Here is a 17,237-nt window from a genome sequence, read left to right on the forward strand (position 1 = left end):
ATTAGCCTCAGCTTTGAAGAGAATGTTTTCACTTGTCCTCAGATATAATGCTATTTTACAGCTCAAAATGTATTTATTGCTCATAAATTAATCTGTCTTTATTCTTTACAGATTGCTTTAGTTTACTACAGCTGAAAAGGTCACTAATTTGGAGATGCACCAGTTACGTGTGAATACAGAGTGGGAGTGATAAGAGCGTGTGGGCAGGTGGGCATTAATGCTGCTGTACACTTCTGTATTGCCAATATTTCCTCTCTCCTGTGCAGCATCCTACTTCTGCTTGATGGCCTGAGGGAAGTCCTCATTAATAAAGCCCTTGAGGGGTTTGCTTGTTCTAAACAAAGCAAGCTCGTCCTTGAAACAGATGACACGCCTAATAATGGTTAAGGTTAGCCCAGCCAGAAGCAGGGGTATGTCAATCACTGGGTGTTGACGTTGATCAATGAAACACAGTGTAACAGGGTGGTAACTGTGAGTGCAGACGAGGCAGGGTGTACTTCACTGGTGCTTAAAGATCACCTCATTTTGCAGTCAAACATCTGCATCAAGGAGATTTCTTTTTTTTTTGCTCTTAAATGATCTATAATTAAATTAACTCTTATCAAATTAGTTTTTCATTACTAAAGGATTTTTAAAAAAGGTTCCTTGGAAATGCTCCAAACCTTTGTGTTGCTGCTTGATTGACAGCTAAGCTAACAGGGACAGGAGACACAGTGTAAACTAACTTTCACTAATGACTAAAAGTGGAAATCACTTTGCTGATTTGAATCCCTTTGCTCAATTCAGTTAAAAGATCCAGAGTTAATGACTACGTTCGTTCACTGTTTTCCTACACTAAGCAGACTCAACCCTGTAGGAATGCATTGCAGTACACAGAACATTAAAGTGATAGCTCAGTTAATTTGATGTGAGGTTGTGTGAGGTAGTCATGCATAGTCAGTGGATTACCAGCAGTAGATTCGAAAACGGCCACCGTTAATTCAGTGTAACCGGTCGCTAGTGTTTTTATGTTGATATTGCTGAATTCACTGCCATGTTTGCTCGTATCCACAATTTGTGATAAAATGAATTCCCATGTCACATTTCTATTTTCACACACAAGCATGGTGACATGACTCAATTTTTTCCAGTTGAAAGCTCATATTTCCCACAGACCCAACATGGCGTGAACAAGGAGGTGTGACTTAACATCTGTAAGCAGCTGTTTACGGTGCTGCACGGACAGTTACACTTGACACCTGGGCACCACTTGTATACAGTACTGTAGTGACAGTAGAATGAGCACACCTGCTGTTTCCAACCAATCCAGCCGAAAACACTAATGTCTTACTACTTTACCATTCATGAGAACCTCAAATTCAGCATACTCACCTGTAACATGTATGATTGATGTTTGATGGGAATCAAACCATGGACGATCTGGTTATGTTATTGTGCCATTCCTCCACCGGATGCCCAAATCAAAACTTTTTGATTGAAAATTATGCATGTTATGCACGTGTTAATAAATGATCCTGTTCACAGCTTTGACTGCTAAGCTAACGTTAACTTCACAGACTGAAAGATGGTGACTGTTATACGCAATGGGTTTAATAGGGAGCTTTCGACTCCTGCTTTCTAGCTACTTTGCAATCTCACACAATGGATGAGATAGTCATCGGGAAACAGACTGGCTGACGTCACAAGACAACAGCCCAGTTTTCATTTGAATTTTTGGCTAAATCACAAAACTGACATTCATTGGCTACAAGAGATAAAATCTGCTGCGGACATTTGGAGTTTTAACCATAAAGTCTGTGGTTTTAACGATCACTGGCCAAAACTGAGAAGCCGTACAACGTTTCCTCTTCAGTTATATTGAATGCAGCAAAAGCAAACAACGTGTTGAACAGCTTTCTGAACATATAATTTACCATAACAAAATTAATACTGTCTAAGTGATACAGGGCTGCCACTAATTATTATTTTCTTGATTCATTGATTATCATTGTGTTCATTTAATATCAAAATTGGCCAAATAGACATTATTAGCCCAAGGTGGCATCTTCGAATTCCTTGATTTGTCCAACCAACAAAGATGGTAAGTTTACCATCATATATAAGAAAGAAAGCAACAACACCTCACACTTGCGAAGCTAAAACCAGAGATCATATTGCATTTTTGCTTAATAAATGACAGGAATGATTAACTGATTATCAAAGTAGTTTCCAATTAATTTTCTGTTCATCGCATAATCAATAAAATAACTAACAGTTTCAGCTCTAAAGTCATCACATACTTCACGTGAATGTAAGTTTAGTAGCATTAAGGTTCAGTTGCAGCTTTGAAGTTATCCTCCATGCAGTTTACAAAGCAGCAGGCAGAATGTGTTTTTTCATTGGCAAAACTACCAAGAGGTAATTTTAATTATCAACATAATTAATATGGCGTTTTGTTATTCATTAAAGCTATAACTGGTCCCAACTGCTCATACAACAGGTGGGGGTGCAGTCATTCCAAACAAATAAAGGTGAGGAAAAAACTACCTGTAATATATATATATATATGTTATAATTATTATAATATAATGATGTCACACTGTACATATACCCCACAACACAGTCACTGGTGATGTCGCAGTTTTAGTCTGAGGTTTATCCCTTAATAAACCTGTCATCAGCAGCTCCTCTAACACCACCTACTCTTCTAATTGTGTGTGTGTGTGTGTGTGTGTGTGTGTGTGTGTGTGTGTGTGTGTGTGTGTGTGTAAATACTTGAGTGCGTCATGTGTGCTGGAGGAAGCTGGATCTACCCCCTAGTTCTTTACAGCTGTGGGAGACATCTCTGTTTAATGAGGTCTGGAAAGGCTCTCCCCTCAATTACTATCTATCAGCTCTCAGTGTGTGTGTGTGTGGAGGGTCATTTAACTCCCCCTCTTACTCCTCTTCAAGTCATCATCAATTCATCAGCAGTCAGTGCAAACAGACAGTGATATCAGACTACTGCCAAGTTTGTTTTTTTTCCCCCTCATTCTGGATGATCGGCCGTTTAGGGCAAATAGGGCAAATCTAATAGAGATCATACCACGCAGCTCATGTCTTTACAAAAAGCTTATTACAGCCCAAAGGGTTTATTTTCCCTTCATCAGATAGTGAAAGAATAGAAATGGCAGGAACTGTGGGTAGAGAGAGATGACCTGTAATAAAGGGCCCTTGCTGGACAGAAAATCAGGAAAGTTGGAATAAAACGATCGCCATCTTAAAATCGCCATAAACCTGAATTTATTAAATAAATTTCAGTGTTTCCCACCAAAATGCCCTGTATATATCCGTGAGGTCTATCAAACGCGTTGAATGTATTTCCTTATTCAGAAAACACATCATGCATTGTATATGTCCATGTTTGCTGGCTAACGTGTGCCGCCACCAACTGTTGCGTTGGTGGCGGTGAAATCAATGACAGGATGTGAAACTAAAACTTGGATCCACTTGTACAAAATAGTAACGACTTTGCGATCACAAAACTGTACGAAAAGCAGCACAGCAAGAATTGGGTGCTCAAAATCAGATTCTTGTATCTTGGCTAACATGAATGTCTCCTACATCCAAAATATAATCCTCCAAAAGACAGTTTTTTGTAGTAAACAACTTTGCTAGCTCATCGTTAGCTCCATAACTTACATGCTATCACAGGGTTGGGGTTTTGCGAACACTGTCGGCAAAATGGGAAGAAATATATGGCGTGGTGGCTCCGTGGAGACAGATCACTGGTCGATTGTTTGTTGGCAAGCCGGTCAGAACGCAACAAAAAAACATGAGGATTTAATAATCATTTCCATTTGGAAAGGTAAAATTTATTTCATGGATGCTTTTAATTTACGTTTGAAAGTTAGGTTTTGTAGAATATAACCTTTATTCTAATGGGATTTTCAACATATAACCAGTTCAACAGGATCTCCTTGGCAGAGTTTTTACTCTCAAAAAGTGAAATCCTTTAACGTACACAGATTTACAAAAGGCAGCTTGTCTACTTCTGCCTACTTCATGTATGTGTCTGCTTGTTTTATTCACACAGCAGCAGCGTAACATCAGAGACACGCACACACCTCATATCACACCGTGTTTAGGGGGAGTAGATTGCATCCTCTTCTTTTCAGAAGTGATTCCCAGCTGCCTGGAGGAAAATGGATTAAAACCTAACTGCCGTCATTTTAACACACACACGCACGCACGCACACACTGTCCACACCCCCCAAACTCGTTCTAGCACACCAAGTGCTTCATCCACCCCCTATTAACACACACTCACACACAGAGGGGATCTCTCTTCTTGCAGAAGTCTATTATTAGCTGTTCAACCCAGAGACAAACTAATGACACGTTGGGATGAATCACCAGAGCTGCTGCCTCCGACTATCATTACACTCACAGCACAGCTACAGTAGACAGCCATGTAGGATGCTGGTCACCACACACACACACACACACACTCATACCATCAGTCTGCTTCAAGAACTGCAGCAAAAGTTGTCATCCATGAACCACGGAGACCCACGTGTCTGCAGGTTTTCCCTGCAACACGTGCAAAACCTGATTCAACTAACACCCCTCTATCTGACGTCCAGAACTCATCGTTTTATTCTATATTACCTCCACCTACCTAACAGCAGCTGATTAACTGACATGTTTTATTCTGGCTGGGTATTTAACCTCAATACTGGATGTCTGGTCAGACTGATAATCTTGTTAACTCACTCTTTCAACTGATGGGTGCTGAGTTAAAGCAGCACAAATCAATACTTTTACATGTGAAAGTGATGAATCCACAGAGACTCCTCAGTTCTCCTAAACTACATTTTTTTAAACATCTTTCAGCTCGGCATTTTGGTTTTACTTACTTCACTGTTTCAGTTCTGTCTCAGAATAGGGATACACCTATGTCATGGGCATCTGAACTTCTTTTTCTTTTTTTTCCAACCAGCACAGCAATGCCTGGTCCCATGTTACCTTAAGAAGTAAATGAGGTATACAGCATTTACATTCACATTGTCCTTAGATGACCAGACACATTAAAGGCATTAAAGGGAGGGATTTTACCACTGAGTAAAATCTCTGATGGTTGATGAACTTTAAATCATCTCACAGTATGTATTGCCATGTTACCCAACTTTACTGAGCATAAGTAACACAGTGACTGCAAATCCAAAGACCCTGGTGTGCTGCTTGCATCGGCTCTGGTGTTATCAAACTGCCCCATGTAAGGAAGTCTGACTGAAACATGGCTAGCCTGCTGCCGCCGCCAGCTGTATTCAGAGAGTACAGAAAAACCATTATTACTTGGTGCAAGGATGAATGTGCCGTTACCATGACAACGGATGTATACAAGGAGAAAAATGTCAAACAAACACACAGATTAACCGTGTCGTGTGTACATTTTCACTGTGTGCTGTGAGCTCAAATGCACAGAGGCCACAGCTTGAACTGGCAGCAGGCAATGTTAATGGAAGAATAAATGATACATTAGATCGTGTAACAGCTCTGAATAAGAGTGGATACCTGATCCGTGTTTCCCGTAACTCCTGTACCAGAGAGGGAGTCTGCAGGTTTGACGCCAACCAAATACTGTACCAGCTCATTTTACACTGTAAAACATTTTAGACCAGACACCACTGAAATCTGTGAGATCAGCTGCTATAAAGTGATGGAAGCGTCTTCCATGCAAGTTGTATTTGTTCCAAGGAGTCCTCCAAACAAAGAACGTCATTGATCCGTGGCCTTGCCCTCCAGATCAGTACATATTAGCATCTTCTGATATGACGCCAGTATCACCAAGACAACATCGCCTCTTCAAAAGATCCAGATTCAGGTGATAATACTCTGAAGGTTCAACGCCATGAGCGACCCCTTTGACATTGCCACATTGTTTTCCCATTATCATTTTATAAACTGCAATGAAAATATTAAATTATATTGAACCATCCATCCATCTCAAACTGTCTACACATCCAAACCTGCGCAGTTTTACAATAATGTCTTTTTCCTCCTTTGCTCGTGATGGACAAGGGTCAGAAATGTCAAGGCTTTGTCACATGAACATCAACATAATCATATATTTTTGGCCATTTGCTGAAAAAAAATGATGCTCTATTTTTTTTTTTTTTTTTTTAAACTTAGGACAACACTCTGGCAAATTCATGTACATTAGAAGTTTTGAACATTTACCAGCTTAAAAATTGTGTACATAGAACAACAAAAATGAATGTCCCTCTTGACCTTGTGAGCAGCTGAAAGAGCCAGCTCTCGATAGCGTCTCCTAAGATAAACTGCTCCATGGAGAGAAACCAACGAGTGATTCATCAACTCCAACAAGCCAAATGTATAAGACACTACCTCAGCCAGAAAAGAGAGACAGTGGGTTGTTACAAAGCGAGCTTAGGCGGTGAGCTGCAGTTATTTTGGTGAGTTTGGCCGATAGCCGCTTCACAAAGCCAGATTTGGATGGACTTTAAATGACTGAGGCACCTTCAGCTTTCAGCCAATCCTGGTCATAAGCAGTAGTAACACAGACATTAGGAATCACACACCAATCTGACTGTTCTCATTTGCTTTGGAGAGATGTCCACTCAAATATTACAACAGCCAGTCGTCATGCTCGCACCGTGTTTCAGATTTGTTCAGCATCAGAAGGCGTGTAGTTGTCACGAAGCCCAGAGTGTTGTTAAAAAATCTTTTTGTTTTACATTTGTATTTTCAAGTGGTGAAAAAAGTACTTAGATCCTTTACTCAATGTCACAGAACTCACATTAGAAAAGCAGAAATGTCACACTGTAAAAATATACTTCATTACAAAAAGAATAACGTAAGTATTATCAACAAATTACACTCCAACACTCAAAACACATTTTTTTAGAGATCATATTGTCCAGCTCTAAAACTTATAGAATTTCTCTCCATAATACTGTTGGCAAAATGTATGAAGCAACTTTAACGCCCGATAGCATTTTCTGAAAATGTGTTTAAGAAACAGATAATAGGTAAAATAGCCACTGTCAATATCTTGACTAATACCATGAATCAAATACCTGACAGATCTGCTTAACACAAGCAAAAATATGAAAGAAACAGATTCTTTAATAAAAAATGGTAAAGAAAATCTATGTTATCTCACAGTTCATATGATTATATGATGAACCAGAACATAAAGCGACTTTACTTTCTGCTTTTCTGGAGGAGTTTATGGTGAAAAACGCTGTCTGTTGGGGGTAACTCCTAAAACCACCAACTGACTTTTTTACATTTTTGTTTGTGTGCAGATTATATAAATCTAATCATGTCCTGACTTCATATCCGTACTGATATCGATCCTCACGTTTTGAAAGATAGCTGATATGCTGATACACTTATTAACTTTCTTTCGGAGAGTTAGGATTGATACCACTCTCAGTTATTGTATAAATTACACAAAATGAGTTACATGTTGTTAATCAGTGAGCTTTAGAGGTGTGGATTTTGTTCGCTTTGAACAGTAACAAGTTGGCTGTTTCCGCCCATTTCCAGTCTTTATGCTAAGCTATGTAGGGCTGCAACTTGATCTGACAATTATTTTCTCAGTTAATTAGTTAAGTCTTTAGTCAATCTTTGGTCGAGTGGCTGGAAATGGAAATGGTTTGCTTAAAAAATTACTTAAACGATTAATGATTTTCCACTGAATAACTGATTAATCGATTAATCGCTTCAGCTCTGAAGCTAATCTAACTGGCTGCTGGCTCCAGCTACACATCTACCATACCAAACCGGAGAGTGGTATTGATCTTCTCATCTAACTCTTGGAAAGACAACGAATAAGTGTGTTTTTTTTCAAAATGTTAAACTATTCCTTTAACATTCAACAAAGACTAAAGACTCACAGGAGCTCTGTAAATTTAAAGGGGCTCAAACTCTACACCGAATGAGCCTGGAGACAACGAAATAATCAGGTTTCAGTACAAAACTTAAAACTCTGTTCTAATGTTTGTCATCAACAGTATAGGCATGTGTGTCTGTGCATCCTCCCAGTGTAGAAGTGGAAGGAGCGTGGGCTGTGCAAGATGTGGCATGTTGAATGCTGAACAGCCAGCCAATCAAACCTGGACATCATGACTACCATATGAATGTGTGATACGGATCTGGACATGGCTGCTCCAACCGATCGCACGTGTGGACGCTTCCAATCAAGAGTCATCCTGCTCTCCGACTTAACACCTGACAGCCTTACTGGCTGTTATATGATCCATCCTGCCACCAACATGTGCTCTCCATCACTGCTGGAGTGCATCTTGACCTTCTGAGAAGCACAGTTTATGTTTGCCTACAGGGGCTGTGTGCAAACTGACCAGTGAAGTCATTTTCAGACATACTGTACATGCAAGCAGCAGTCCCCTTGCCACTCAGTGCCCTAGATGAGTCCTTCCATCCTGTTCTTCCCAGCACAGTTTCTGCACCTATTTTGGATTCGAAACCAGGCCAGGCAGCAGCGCTCAGGGCAGAGCTCTCTCAGCAGCTAGACTCTTCTCTTTTCTTTTTTTTTTACTGTTTCTGCCAAGTTTGTCCATGTCTTAAATACTGGATTCTTGAGCATTTGATTCAGTGGCTGTCTAATTAAAACTGTACACGCTATCAGCTGAGTATCCCTTCGCAGTAAAATGTATTAAAGTAATTGTTAACATACATCTGAAATGTCCGTTCTTAATGGAAATGTCTTCTTTCCTATGCAGCTCGCTTAAAGGGCAACAGTGAGACTGTGGTGAAACACGGTCCTTATCTGCAAAATGTCATGAGCAGGTTCGAGTAATTCTGTGAACTACAGATATTCTCAAAAGGCAACATTTCAATCTGTGACACTTCAGTGCGTGTCTTGCATTTTTAGAGCGTAACAATCAGTCTTAACGATTGAGACTAATAACGTAACCGATGAGGTTATTTTTAGACTGCATGAAGATGCGCTCAGCAGTGATGGCGATGGCTTCCTCCCCCCTCCTACACCATGATGACGTCGCCCTGTTACGCAAAACCAGGGGTTCACCTTTTGTAGACCTCCAGCTCTGTCACCACTGGCGTCAATTTGAGGCACGAACGAAATAAGAGGCAATACACAGGCATATTATACAGTGTAGTACAACACAGCCCTGGTCGAGGCAGTGCTGTCTCTCAGTGTCCGCTTTTAACTTCTGCCTTAGCTTTAATTCCCCCATAGCGTTTCAGCAAAGACACTTGTCTAAACTTGATGTTGGACACACCCAGCATGGTATGAAGCAGGTAGCTGGCATACTGCGAGGCACCCAGCGGGTACCCCGGCTTATCTGATGTGGACCCAGCCAGGTTGCATGCCCGCTCACCTCCACACCACACAGCTCCCCACAATATAACGTTCAAAACACGAGCGTTTGGCCGCTGCAGTCGGTTCACTTGTAGTTAAACACACAAAATAACAGCATGCCATGACAGAAAGTGGACACTTAACTATTTGTAGAGGTGTTGGAGACACAGGTCGAGGCATTCCCCCTCCACCTCGTCCTCAGACACCAGGTCCGTCAAGGGGCGCATCGGAACCGGGTCGCTGTCCTGCAGAGGCATTCTCATCTCCCGAAGAAAGAGCTCCAGGAACCGTCGGAAGGTTTTCTCCTCTGCTGCAGAGCCGGCCATCATTTCTCATTCCTGGACAGACAGAGACAGCTCCGCCCGTCAGTACACTAACTTGCCGGGCTAAGAAGAGAAGAGTCAGTACACTAACCGAAGTAATTGGACTGTCAGTGCTCTAACAGTCTGAGTGAATAAGTGTGTACTACCGGAGGAGCAGTGCCGTTGACTACCGGTGTGTCTGGAAGCAGCGGGTCTGACTGGATGAGCGGACCGTGGCGTCTACGATTATACTATCGGTGGAGCTGTCACAAGCTGGACCGAGTCCCCATTCAGAGCCGAGCGGGAGCGCGCACCGCGTTATCGGGGATTTCGGATAATCAGAGGGCGCTGACGTCAGAGAGAACGCAACGGTTTACATTACATTTAGTTCATGAACGCGCACGCCGCCTCTTGTCGTCTGACGTCTGAGACCTTATTGTAGACATTATGAGGGTGGCTTTATTAATTTAAATTTTGAGGGCTACATTTTACATCCACATACGCAAATTCTCTACGTGCGCACCAAAAACAAATTCTCCTACTCTATATGAGCCATATGAAGAACTACAAAGGTGATGTCTTGATATACAGAGTTAACTATTAACTAACTATTATAACTAAGTATTTTCATTATTTTCTGTTTATCATTATTCATTATTTGTATCTTAAAGTAATTAAATGTAAAACATATGATGAGCTAAAATATGATATAGGCTATTCTTATAGAATAAAACTTTCAACCATTAATGAACAAAAATTGCGTTCAACTTGAGCAATTTCAATTGCTAAATTATACCTATACATAAATGCATCAGAATGCATACCAGTAACAAGAATTTTATATATATATATATATATAACATTGTCAAAATAAGAACACTTCATTTAACTCCGAACATTAAATAAGCTCATCTTAAGACCCTTAATGACTTACACCCTTATATAGAGTTTGTGGAAGAAGGGCTGCAGGTGGTTGGCTACCAAAAAATGTTATTGACTATGGTGAGATCCAAAGACGCAGAGTACAGATAGCTATATAAGTAAAAGTGATAATAGCAAAATTATAAATGCATAAACGTAGATATTTAACGGTTTATCCAGTGTTTTCGGGTTTTGACAATAATCTGAAACTTGACTGCACTCCTATTAATTTTATTTCCATGTGTCTTTTATGAAGCAAAGACATAAAAAGGGATAAATAGTAATAGTAAATAAAAAGTAAATTATAAAAAGAAACGTATACAAACCACATTATAAACCATCGTTATATGAACAGATATATAATATATATATATATATCTATATAATCCCTCCCTTCTTCTTCTAATTATTATTATTGTTGTTGTCGTTCTTGGTTGCTATCCTATATATAGTAATAATTTGTTCGAATTGTAGGCTACTGATTTTATTAATTAATTTAACTTTAGGGCTACCTTTGGCTGGTAATACTTATGTACCGGATTTAATTTTGTAATATTTTATTTTTATAGTGTGGAATTGCTAATTTTACTTTTAAAAAAAAAAAAAAAAAAAAAAAAAAAAAAAAAAAAAAATCCTTTCTCCAGTCGATGAGAAAGTACATGTAACAAACACGGGAACGGTGAAATAGATGTTGTATCTACTCGGACATATTGTTACGAACCCGGAAAGGGGTGCGTCGTTGTTTTTATTCCCCTAAATTCTCAACATGAAGGAAGCAAATATGGCTGTCCCTGTGAGTATCGGGGCTCTGCTTCAGTCAGACTTCCTGGAGGACGCTGCTTACCGGGACGACGGCCTGTGTGTTGTTGGTATTTTCGGAAAAAGCAACATGCAGCCCGGGCCGCTGAAGGAGTCTCTTATCAACACTTTGGCGGACAAACATATCTTCTCGCTGTTCGGCGGACCGCAGGACGGCGGCACCGCAGACAGCCACATCCAGGCTTTCTACAACCAGGAGAACCGGGTGCTGTACCTGGTGCTCTCCTCCGTCTGCGACAGCCGGCAGCTGCTGCAAGCCTGCCAGTCTCTGAGCGCCGGCACCGGCCACTCTGACTCCCATGACTTCTGGAAAGGCCTCGACAGACAGCACTGCCTCCACCTGCTCTACATGTTCTCCGTCTGCCATGTTCTCTTGCTCGTCCATCCCAACCAGACCTTCGATGTGACCTACGACCGGCTCTTCAGAGCCCTGGACGCCCTGAGACAGAAGGTGCTGCCTCTGATCCGAGCTGCCATCAAAGACTGTCCGGTGTCCAAGGAGTGGAAGGTGAACTGCCGGCCCTGCCCTCCGCGCCTGCTCTTCGTCTTCCAGATGAACGGCACTCTGAAGGTCTTCTTTTTAATTAAGTCCATTTGTTGAACTTAATTACTAGCAGCTGTGCATATTTCTTACAGGGACAAGTAAAAAAACCTGTCGCCAAAGCATTCAATTTGCTCAGTGCACCAACAGTCAGGAGGCCTGAAGCCCACAGATTCAGTGTTCAATTACTACACATTAATCTGATTAATTATATCATAGGAATCATTGTAATATACTTCTGTAAAGTGCTGAAAAAATGTGATAAAGTAAATAATTCTAGGAGATATTATCCCTCCTTTGTCATCATACTTAGAATATATAAAAAATATAAATCTATATCACTGCAATTCTATAGTATTAAAAAGGTCTGAAATTTTGTTGGAGGTACACAACAGTCAAGTGAGTTTTATATAAATTTAAATGACACCTCTTTTGTTTGTTATTCCAAAGGTTTCTGCAAACGGCTCAGAGTCAGGAGGAAATCCAGACAAACCCAAAAAGCACTCTCCCAGGAGGAGGCTGCAGCATGCCCTGGAGGACCAAATTTATCGCATCTTCCGTAAAAGCAGAGTCCTTACCAACCAAAGCAGCAACTGCTTGTTCACCGTGCCCGCCAACCAGGCATTTGTGTATGTGATACCAACAGCAGACGAGGACCCTGTAGGTGCCTTGCTTGGTCAGCTGCGGTCCAACTGCATCTTGTGTGACCAAGACTCCACCACGTCGGTGTCAGGACCAAGGCGTTACCAGCAGATGCGACGCTCGGCTCGGCAGTCCAGCTGCAGTGGAGATTCAGGCAGCATGTCGATGGGCGCTCAGCTGGTGGACTGCAGCTTGAAGGAATTCCTCTGGCAGCATGTAGAGCTGGTGCTGACCAAGAAAGGCTTTGATGATAGTGTCGGCCGCAACCCACAGCCTTCGCACTTTGAATTGCCAACCTACTCCAAATGGGTCCAGGTCGCCTCCAGACTCCACCAAGTCCTAATTAGCAACACAGATGAAGAAATAGCTGAGCTAGCCTCGAAAGTGCAAAGCCAGCTGAAGGTTTTGGAGGGTTTTCTTGACGCTGACACCAAGTTCTCTGAGAACAGGTGTCAGAAAGCTCTGCCACTAGCTCACAGCGCTTACCAGTCCAACCTTCCTCATAACTACACCACTACAGTGCACAAAAACCAGCTGGCGCAGGCTCTGCGGGTGTATAGCCAGCATGCTCGGGGCGTGGCTTTTCAGCGCTACGCACTGCAGCTTCATGAGGACTGTTACAAGTTCTGGAGTAACGGCCACCAGCTGTGTGAGGAGCGAAGCCTGACTGACCAGCACTGTGTTCACAAGTTCCACCTACTACCTCAGCCAGGTGAGCACTCTCTTCCACTTTATTTTCCTCTGCTACACTGCATCGGGGCTAATGAGGACAGACATGGGTGAAGATAATATATAGGGTATAAAATAATAATAATTATCTGCACACTGGAATCTCCTGTGTAGTTTACATTAACAGTGACATTTCAGCCAGCTTTGGGTAAACATGCACTGAGTGAAACAACGAAATCAGAAACGTTTGTTGGTTAGCTGTGGGTGTAACACTCTGCTGGATAGTTTAACATCTTCTACAAAAATATACAGACAGGTCTGTGTGTATTAATGTAAATGCATTTCTATATGTGTATATTTATATACATTTGAAAGTAATTAGGATAAAAACCAACAACAAAAATGCATTAAATCTAATTCTAATTTGTGCAGGAGAGAAGCCAGATATGGATCGCAACCCACCCATCCTAAACCACAACAGCAGGGGGCGCTCCACCAGCTCCTGTAACTGTGGCAGGAAACAGGCACCTCGGGAGGATCCGTTTGACATCCAGGCTGCCAATTATGACTTTTACCAGGTTTGGATTTGCACTACGATCTCTTTCTGAGGACCACAGTTGAGCAGCTTCACTCAGTTGATTGCCAAATGTCACACACGTAGATCTGAATTTAATAGTGCCATAAAGGAAATCCTTCTCATTGATTTGCCCAAGTCTACCTCAGATATTAGTTTTTCCTTGTCTTTGCTACACATGTTCTTCAACTCTCCTCTTCCTGAATAGATGCTGGAGGAGAAATGCTGCGGGAAGCTGGAGAGGATTGAGTTTCCAGTGTTCCAGCCCAGCACTCCTGACCCAGCCCCAGCCTGCAACCAAGCTCAGCGACTGCCATCCGAAGCTTCAGGGTCTGGTGAGGCAGAGAGGCTGAAGGAACCGAGCACTGCCCAGAGCCATACACCCGGAGACACCAGCCTCAGCCTGGCTCTCAGTCTGGGCCAGTCCACGGACAGTCTGGGTCCCTACGCTGATGGAGACGGCACAGACACCCAAGTCCAGCAAAAGAGACCAAGCCTCGTAGATCGCCAGCCATCCACTGTGGAGTATCTCCCTGGTATGATGCACTCTGGCTGCCCCAAGGGCCTGCTACCCAAGTTCTCCAGCTGGTCACTGGTCAAACTGGGCCCAGCAAAGTCATACAACTGCCACACCGGTCTGGAACAGCCAGGCTTCCTCCCCGGCTCCTCCTTCCTCTTACCATGGGACTTGGTGATCCGCTCTCGGTCAGAGGAGGATACCGGCCTGACGGAGCCTTTGGACGGAGGCACCTCCTCATGGCCAGCCCCCAACAAGACCCTGGTGGGAAAGCGGGGCAGCACTGGAGGGCTCGGTAGGAGTCGCAGGAGAGATGATATGGCTCGTGCATTTGTGGGCTTTGAGTATGAAGACAGCAGGGGAAGACGTTTCATTAGCTCCGGGCCTGATAAGATAGTGAAGGTGCTGGGTCCAGGGGGCGCCAAAGATCCCGCCACCAGGGTGCTAAACACCGATATGCCACTGTACATCCCTTCCCCTTCCCAGGGCCGTGGCCTGAAGCCTCACTACGCCCAGCTGGCTCGCCTTTTTATCGTGGTGCCTGACGCTCCGCTGGAGGTTACCCTCAACCCACAGGTAAACAGACTCCACTTCACTTCCAGGACACCCAGGGCTTTGTCCCGGACAGTGTACAAGCTACTATTGTTGTATTCTGAGTGGATGATCAGAATTTTGCCTTAAAACCAGTCAAGCAGAACATTACGTGGTGCAGTGGTTTGCACTTGTCGCCTCACAGCAAGTAGGTTCTGGGTTCAAACCTGGGGCCTGTGGCCTTTCTGTGTGGAGTTTGCATGGAAGGTGGTCTCAAACCTTTGGACCTCATTGTATATCTGCACTCCCTGTGAGATTAAACTCATCTTTCACATGTCTGGTAGCAATATTCAACATTTAGTTTGACTAGAGATGCATGAATGTATTTTTATTAATAAATATGTTATATTAATCCTTTCAATATTGTATTTTCAGGTACAGCCTGGTCCTCCTCCCTGCCCAGTTTTCCATCCAGAGCAGACAGATTTAGTGTTGCCGCCTGATGGTCTTTGGGTGCTGCGGTTCCCTTATTCGTATGCAGCAGATCGCGGGACCTGTTACCCACCCAAAGAAAACCAACCCCTCAACAACTACAAGGTGCTGCGAGGCATCCTGAGGGCCACCACTGCTAACCCTCCCCCACAATGACCTCACCTTCTTGAACCTTATTTATTTACACCTCCTCATACAGGCTGAGGTTGTTTTTGTTTTTTTTGTTTCGCTGTACATGGCAGGGTCTGTCAGTGACATTCTCCCCAAGGGTCTCAGAAACTAATGTCTGGATTGTCATTAAAGGAGCTTTGGATGTTCGTGGTCTGCGGAGATTTTGTCCTATTGATTTTGAGGACCTTATGACCTTCCCTTTTAAAGCATAAGTCAAATCGTTCAGCTTTACTGAACAATTTTATGCTTCCCAGAGGAAGAACCCACTTATGGCACTTGGGAACAATTATGACCATCTCATCATCATGATAATTTCACTTCAGTCCAGCTTGACCTTAACTTGAGTCAGTCATGTGTTATCATTTATGTAGGTATGTTTTTGTCACATTTTACAGGGTGAAGTCTGATTAACAAAAGTCAGCAGCAGCGAACTCAGTATCCATTAAAGCACAGGTTATGGTGAAGTGTCAATAATTAGGCTGAACTAAAGTGTATTCTGCTGTATCTGAATATTACCACAACACACTCAAGACTCTACTGCAACATTGATCACTGCTTACATACCTAGACAGACATATCCAAAACACTGGATACCTCCTTGAGTGGAAAATGTTCTTGATTTTTGTAAATAAAAATTACTATTGGTCATTCTGTTTTATTCATGTTATGAGTGATATCTGCTAGGTGATGTGGAGGTAAACACTAATGTGAATAAAGTATAAACTATCGATCTAATTAATTTCTTTAAGGAAATCATTATCGTTATTATTAACTGAGATCAGATGATGAAATCACACATAAATGGCATTCTCCGTTTCGTTCACTAGGTGGGGTTGGGCTCCTTCATTTTGGATAAACCAGCTCATTGTCCCTTGATGGAGACAATTAAGCAATTTTAAAGCTAAGACCAAAGTTAAACCTGTGTCTCCCAACAAAAAGAAGAGACTGTTTTAATAATCTTTGAGGTCAGACATATTCTTTCAATGGACAGATGAGAGAGAGAGGCATAAACATGTTTACAATTCAGTACAGTTTGTAATCTCCACCCTATCACCCTGGTGCTGGCTTCATTACACTGGCTTTGTGTCAAAATCAAGATTGAATCCAATATCCTTCTAATTAATTGTAAAACTACATGTATTTTTACAGTTTTATAGTTATAGTTTTTAGGAATAACTTTGGAAAGTTCACTCCAGAGCAACAGAACACATCATAAAACAGTTTTCACAGCCTGAGTAGTTCTAACAATGTGAAGTCTACTGAACTTCATGTGTAAAATCTGCTGAAAATTGATCATTTGAATTTGCATTACACACATCTTTCTCTATGTCTTTTTCAGTATTAGAAGACACATTTAATTGACAAAATAACTACTTTATGAACAAATTCAACTTGCCTTAATCAATAATTTTAAGGTTGTCTTAATTTCTCCTACCAGACAGCAGAATTACCCCAAACAATGGCACCTTCATTGATTTGACTATCATCTGTTGTTGTTCTCCCTCAGGTATTTTGCAGTGCCCTATATCTCTAGAGAAAGTGGGAAGCTGTTGTTTCCATCTTGTTGAATCTCTCCTTCTCATGTAGTTCAACCTTTCATTTGTGGTGAAGATCAACAGGCTCACATGCTGCTGGAAACAGAGAGATCAGTGTGTGAAGTATGTTTTCTTTATGTCTCTCCATTTGATCTCCATTACTGAAAACACAGTTACTCTAGGGTGTAA

The 17,237-nt window shown here is 42.0% G+C and overlaps 2 protein-coding genes across 2 annotated transcripts in view; one reads left to right on the forward strand and one right to left on the reverse strand.

Moving 5' to 3' along the window:
- The window catches only part of ppm1e (protein phosphatase, Mg2+/Mn2+ dependent, 1E), a 58,949-nt gene extending 49,043 nt beyond the window's left edge, over positions 1-9,906 (reverse strand). Inside the window, exons 1-2 of the mRNA XM_023413067.1 lie at positions 9,804-9,906; positions 9,479-9,672 (exon numbers count right to left, since the gene is read on the reverse strand). Of these exons, the coding sequence (XP_023268835.1) occupies positions 9,479-9,663 (185 nt within the window). The 5' untranslated portion in view covers positions 9,664-9,672; positions 9,804-9,906. The remainder of the gene's footprint in view (positions 1-9,478; positions 9,673-9,803) is intronic.
- A 1,389-nt stretch (positions 9,907-11,295) lies between these two features.
- On the forward strand, positions 11,296-16,161 carry smg8 (SMG8 nonsense mediated mRNA decay factor). Its single transcript, XM_023413050.2, has 5 exons — positions 11,296-11,947; positions 12,368-13,271; positions 13,661-13,806; positions 14,011-14,895; positions 15,286-16,161. Exons 1-5 carry the CDS (start codon positions 11,324-11,326, stop codon positions 15,496-15,498), a joined length of 2,772 nt encoding a protein of 923 aa, XP_023268818.1. The 5' UTR covers positions 11,296-11,323; the 3' UTR covers positions 15,499-16,161.
- Positions 16,162-17,237: the final 1,076 nt, after the last annotated feature.

This window comes from Seriola lalandi, unplaced genomic scaffold (genome assembly GCF_002814215.2).
Source record: "Seriola lalandi dorsalis isolate HSWRI2012SDOR001 ecotype SW California unplaced genomic scaffold, Sedor1 jcf7180002054502, whole genome shotgun sequence".
Taxonomy (NCBI): domain Eukaryota; kingdom Metazoa; phylum Chordata; class Actinopteri; order Carangiformes; family Carangidae; genus Seriola; species Seriola lalandi.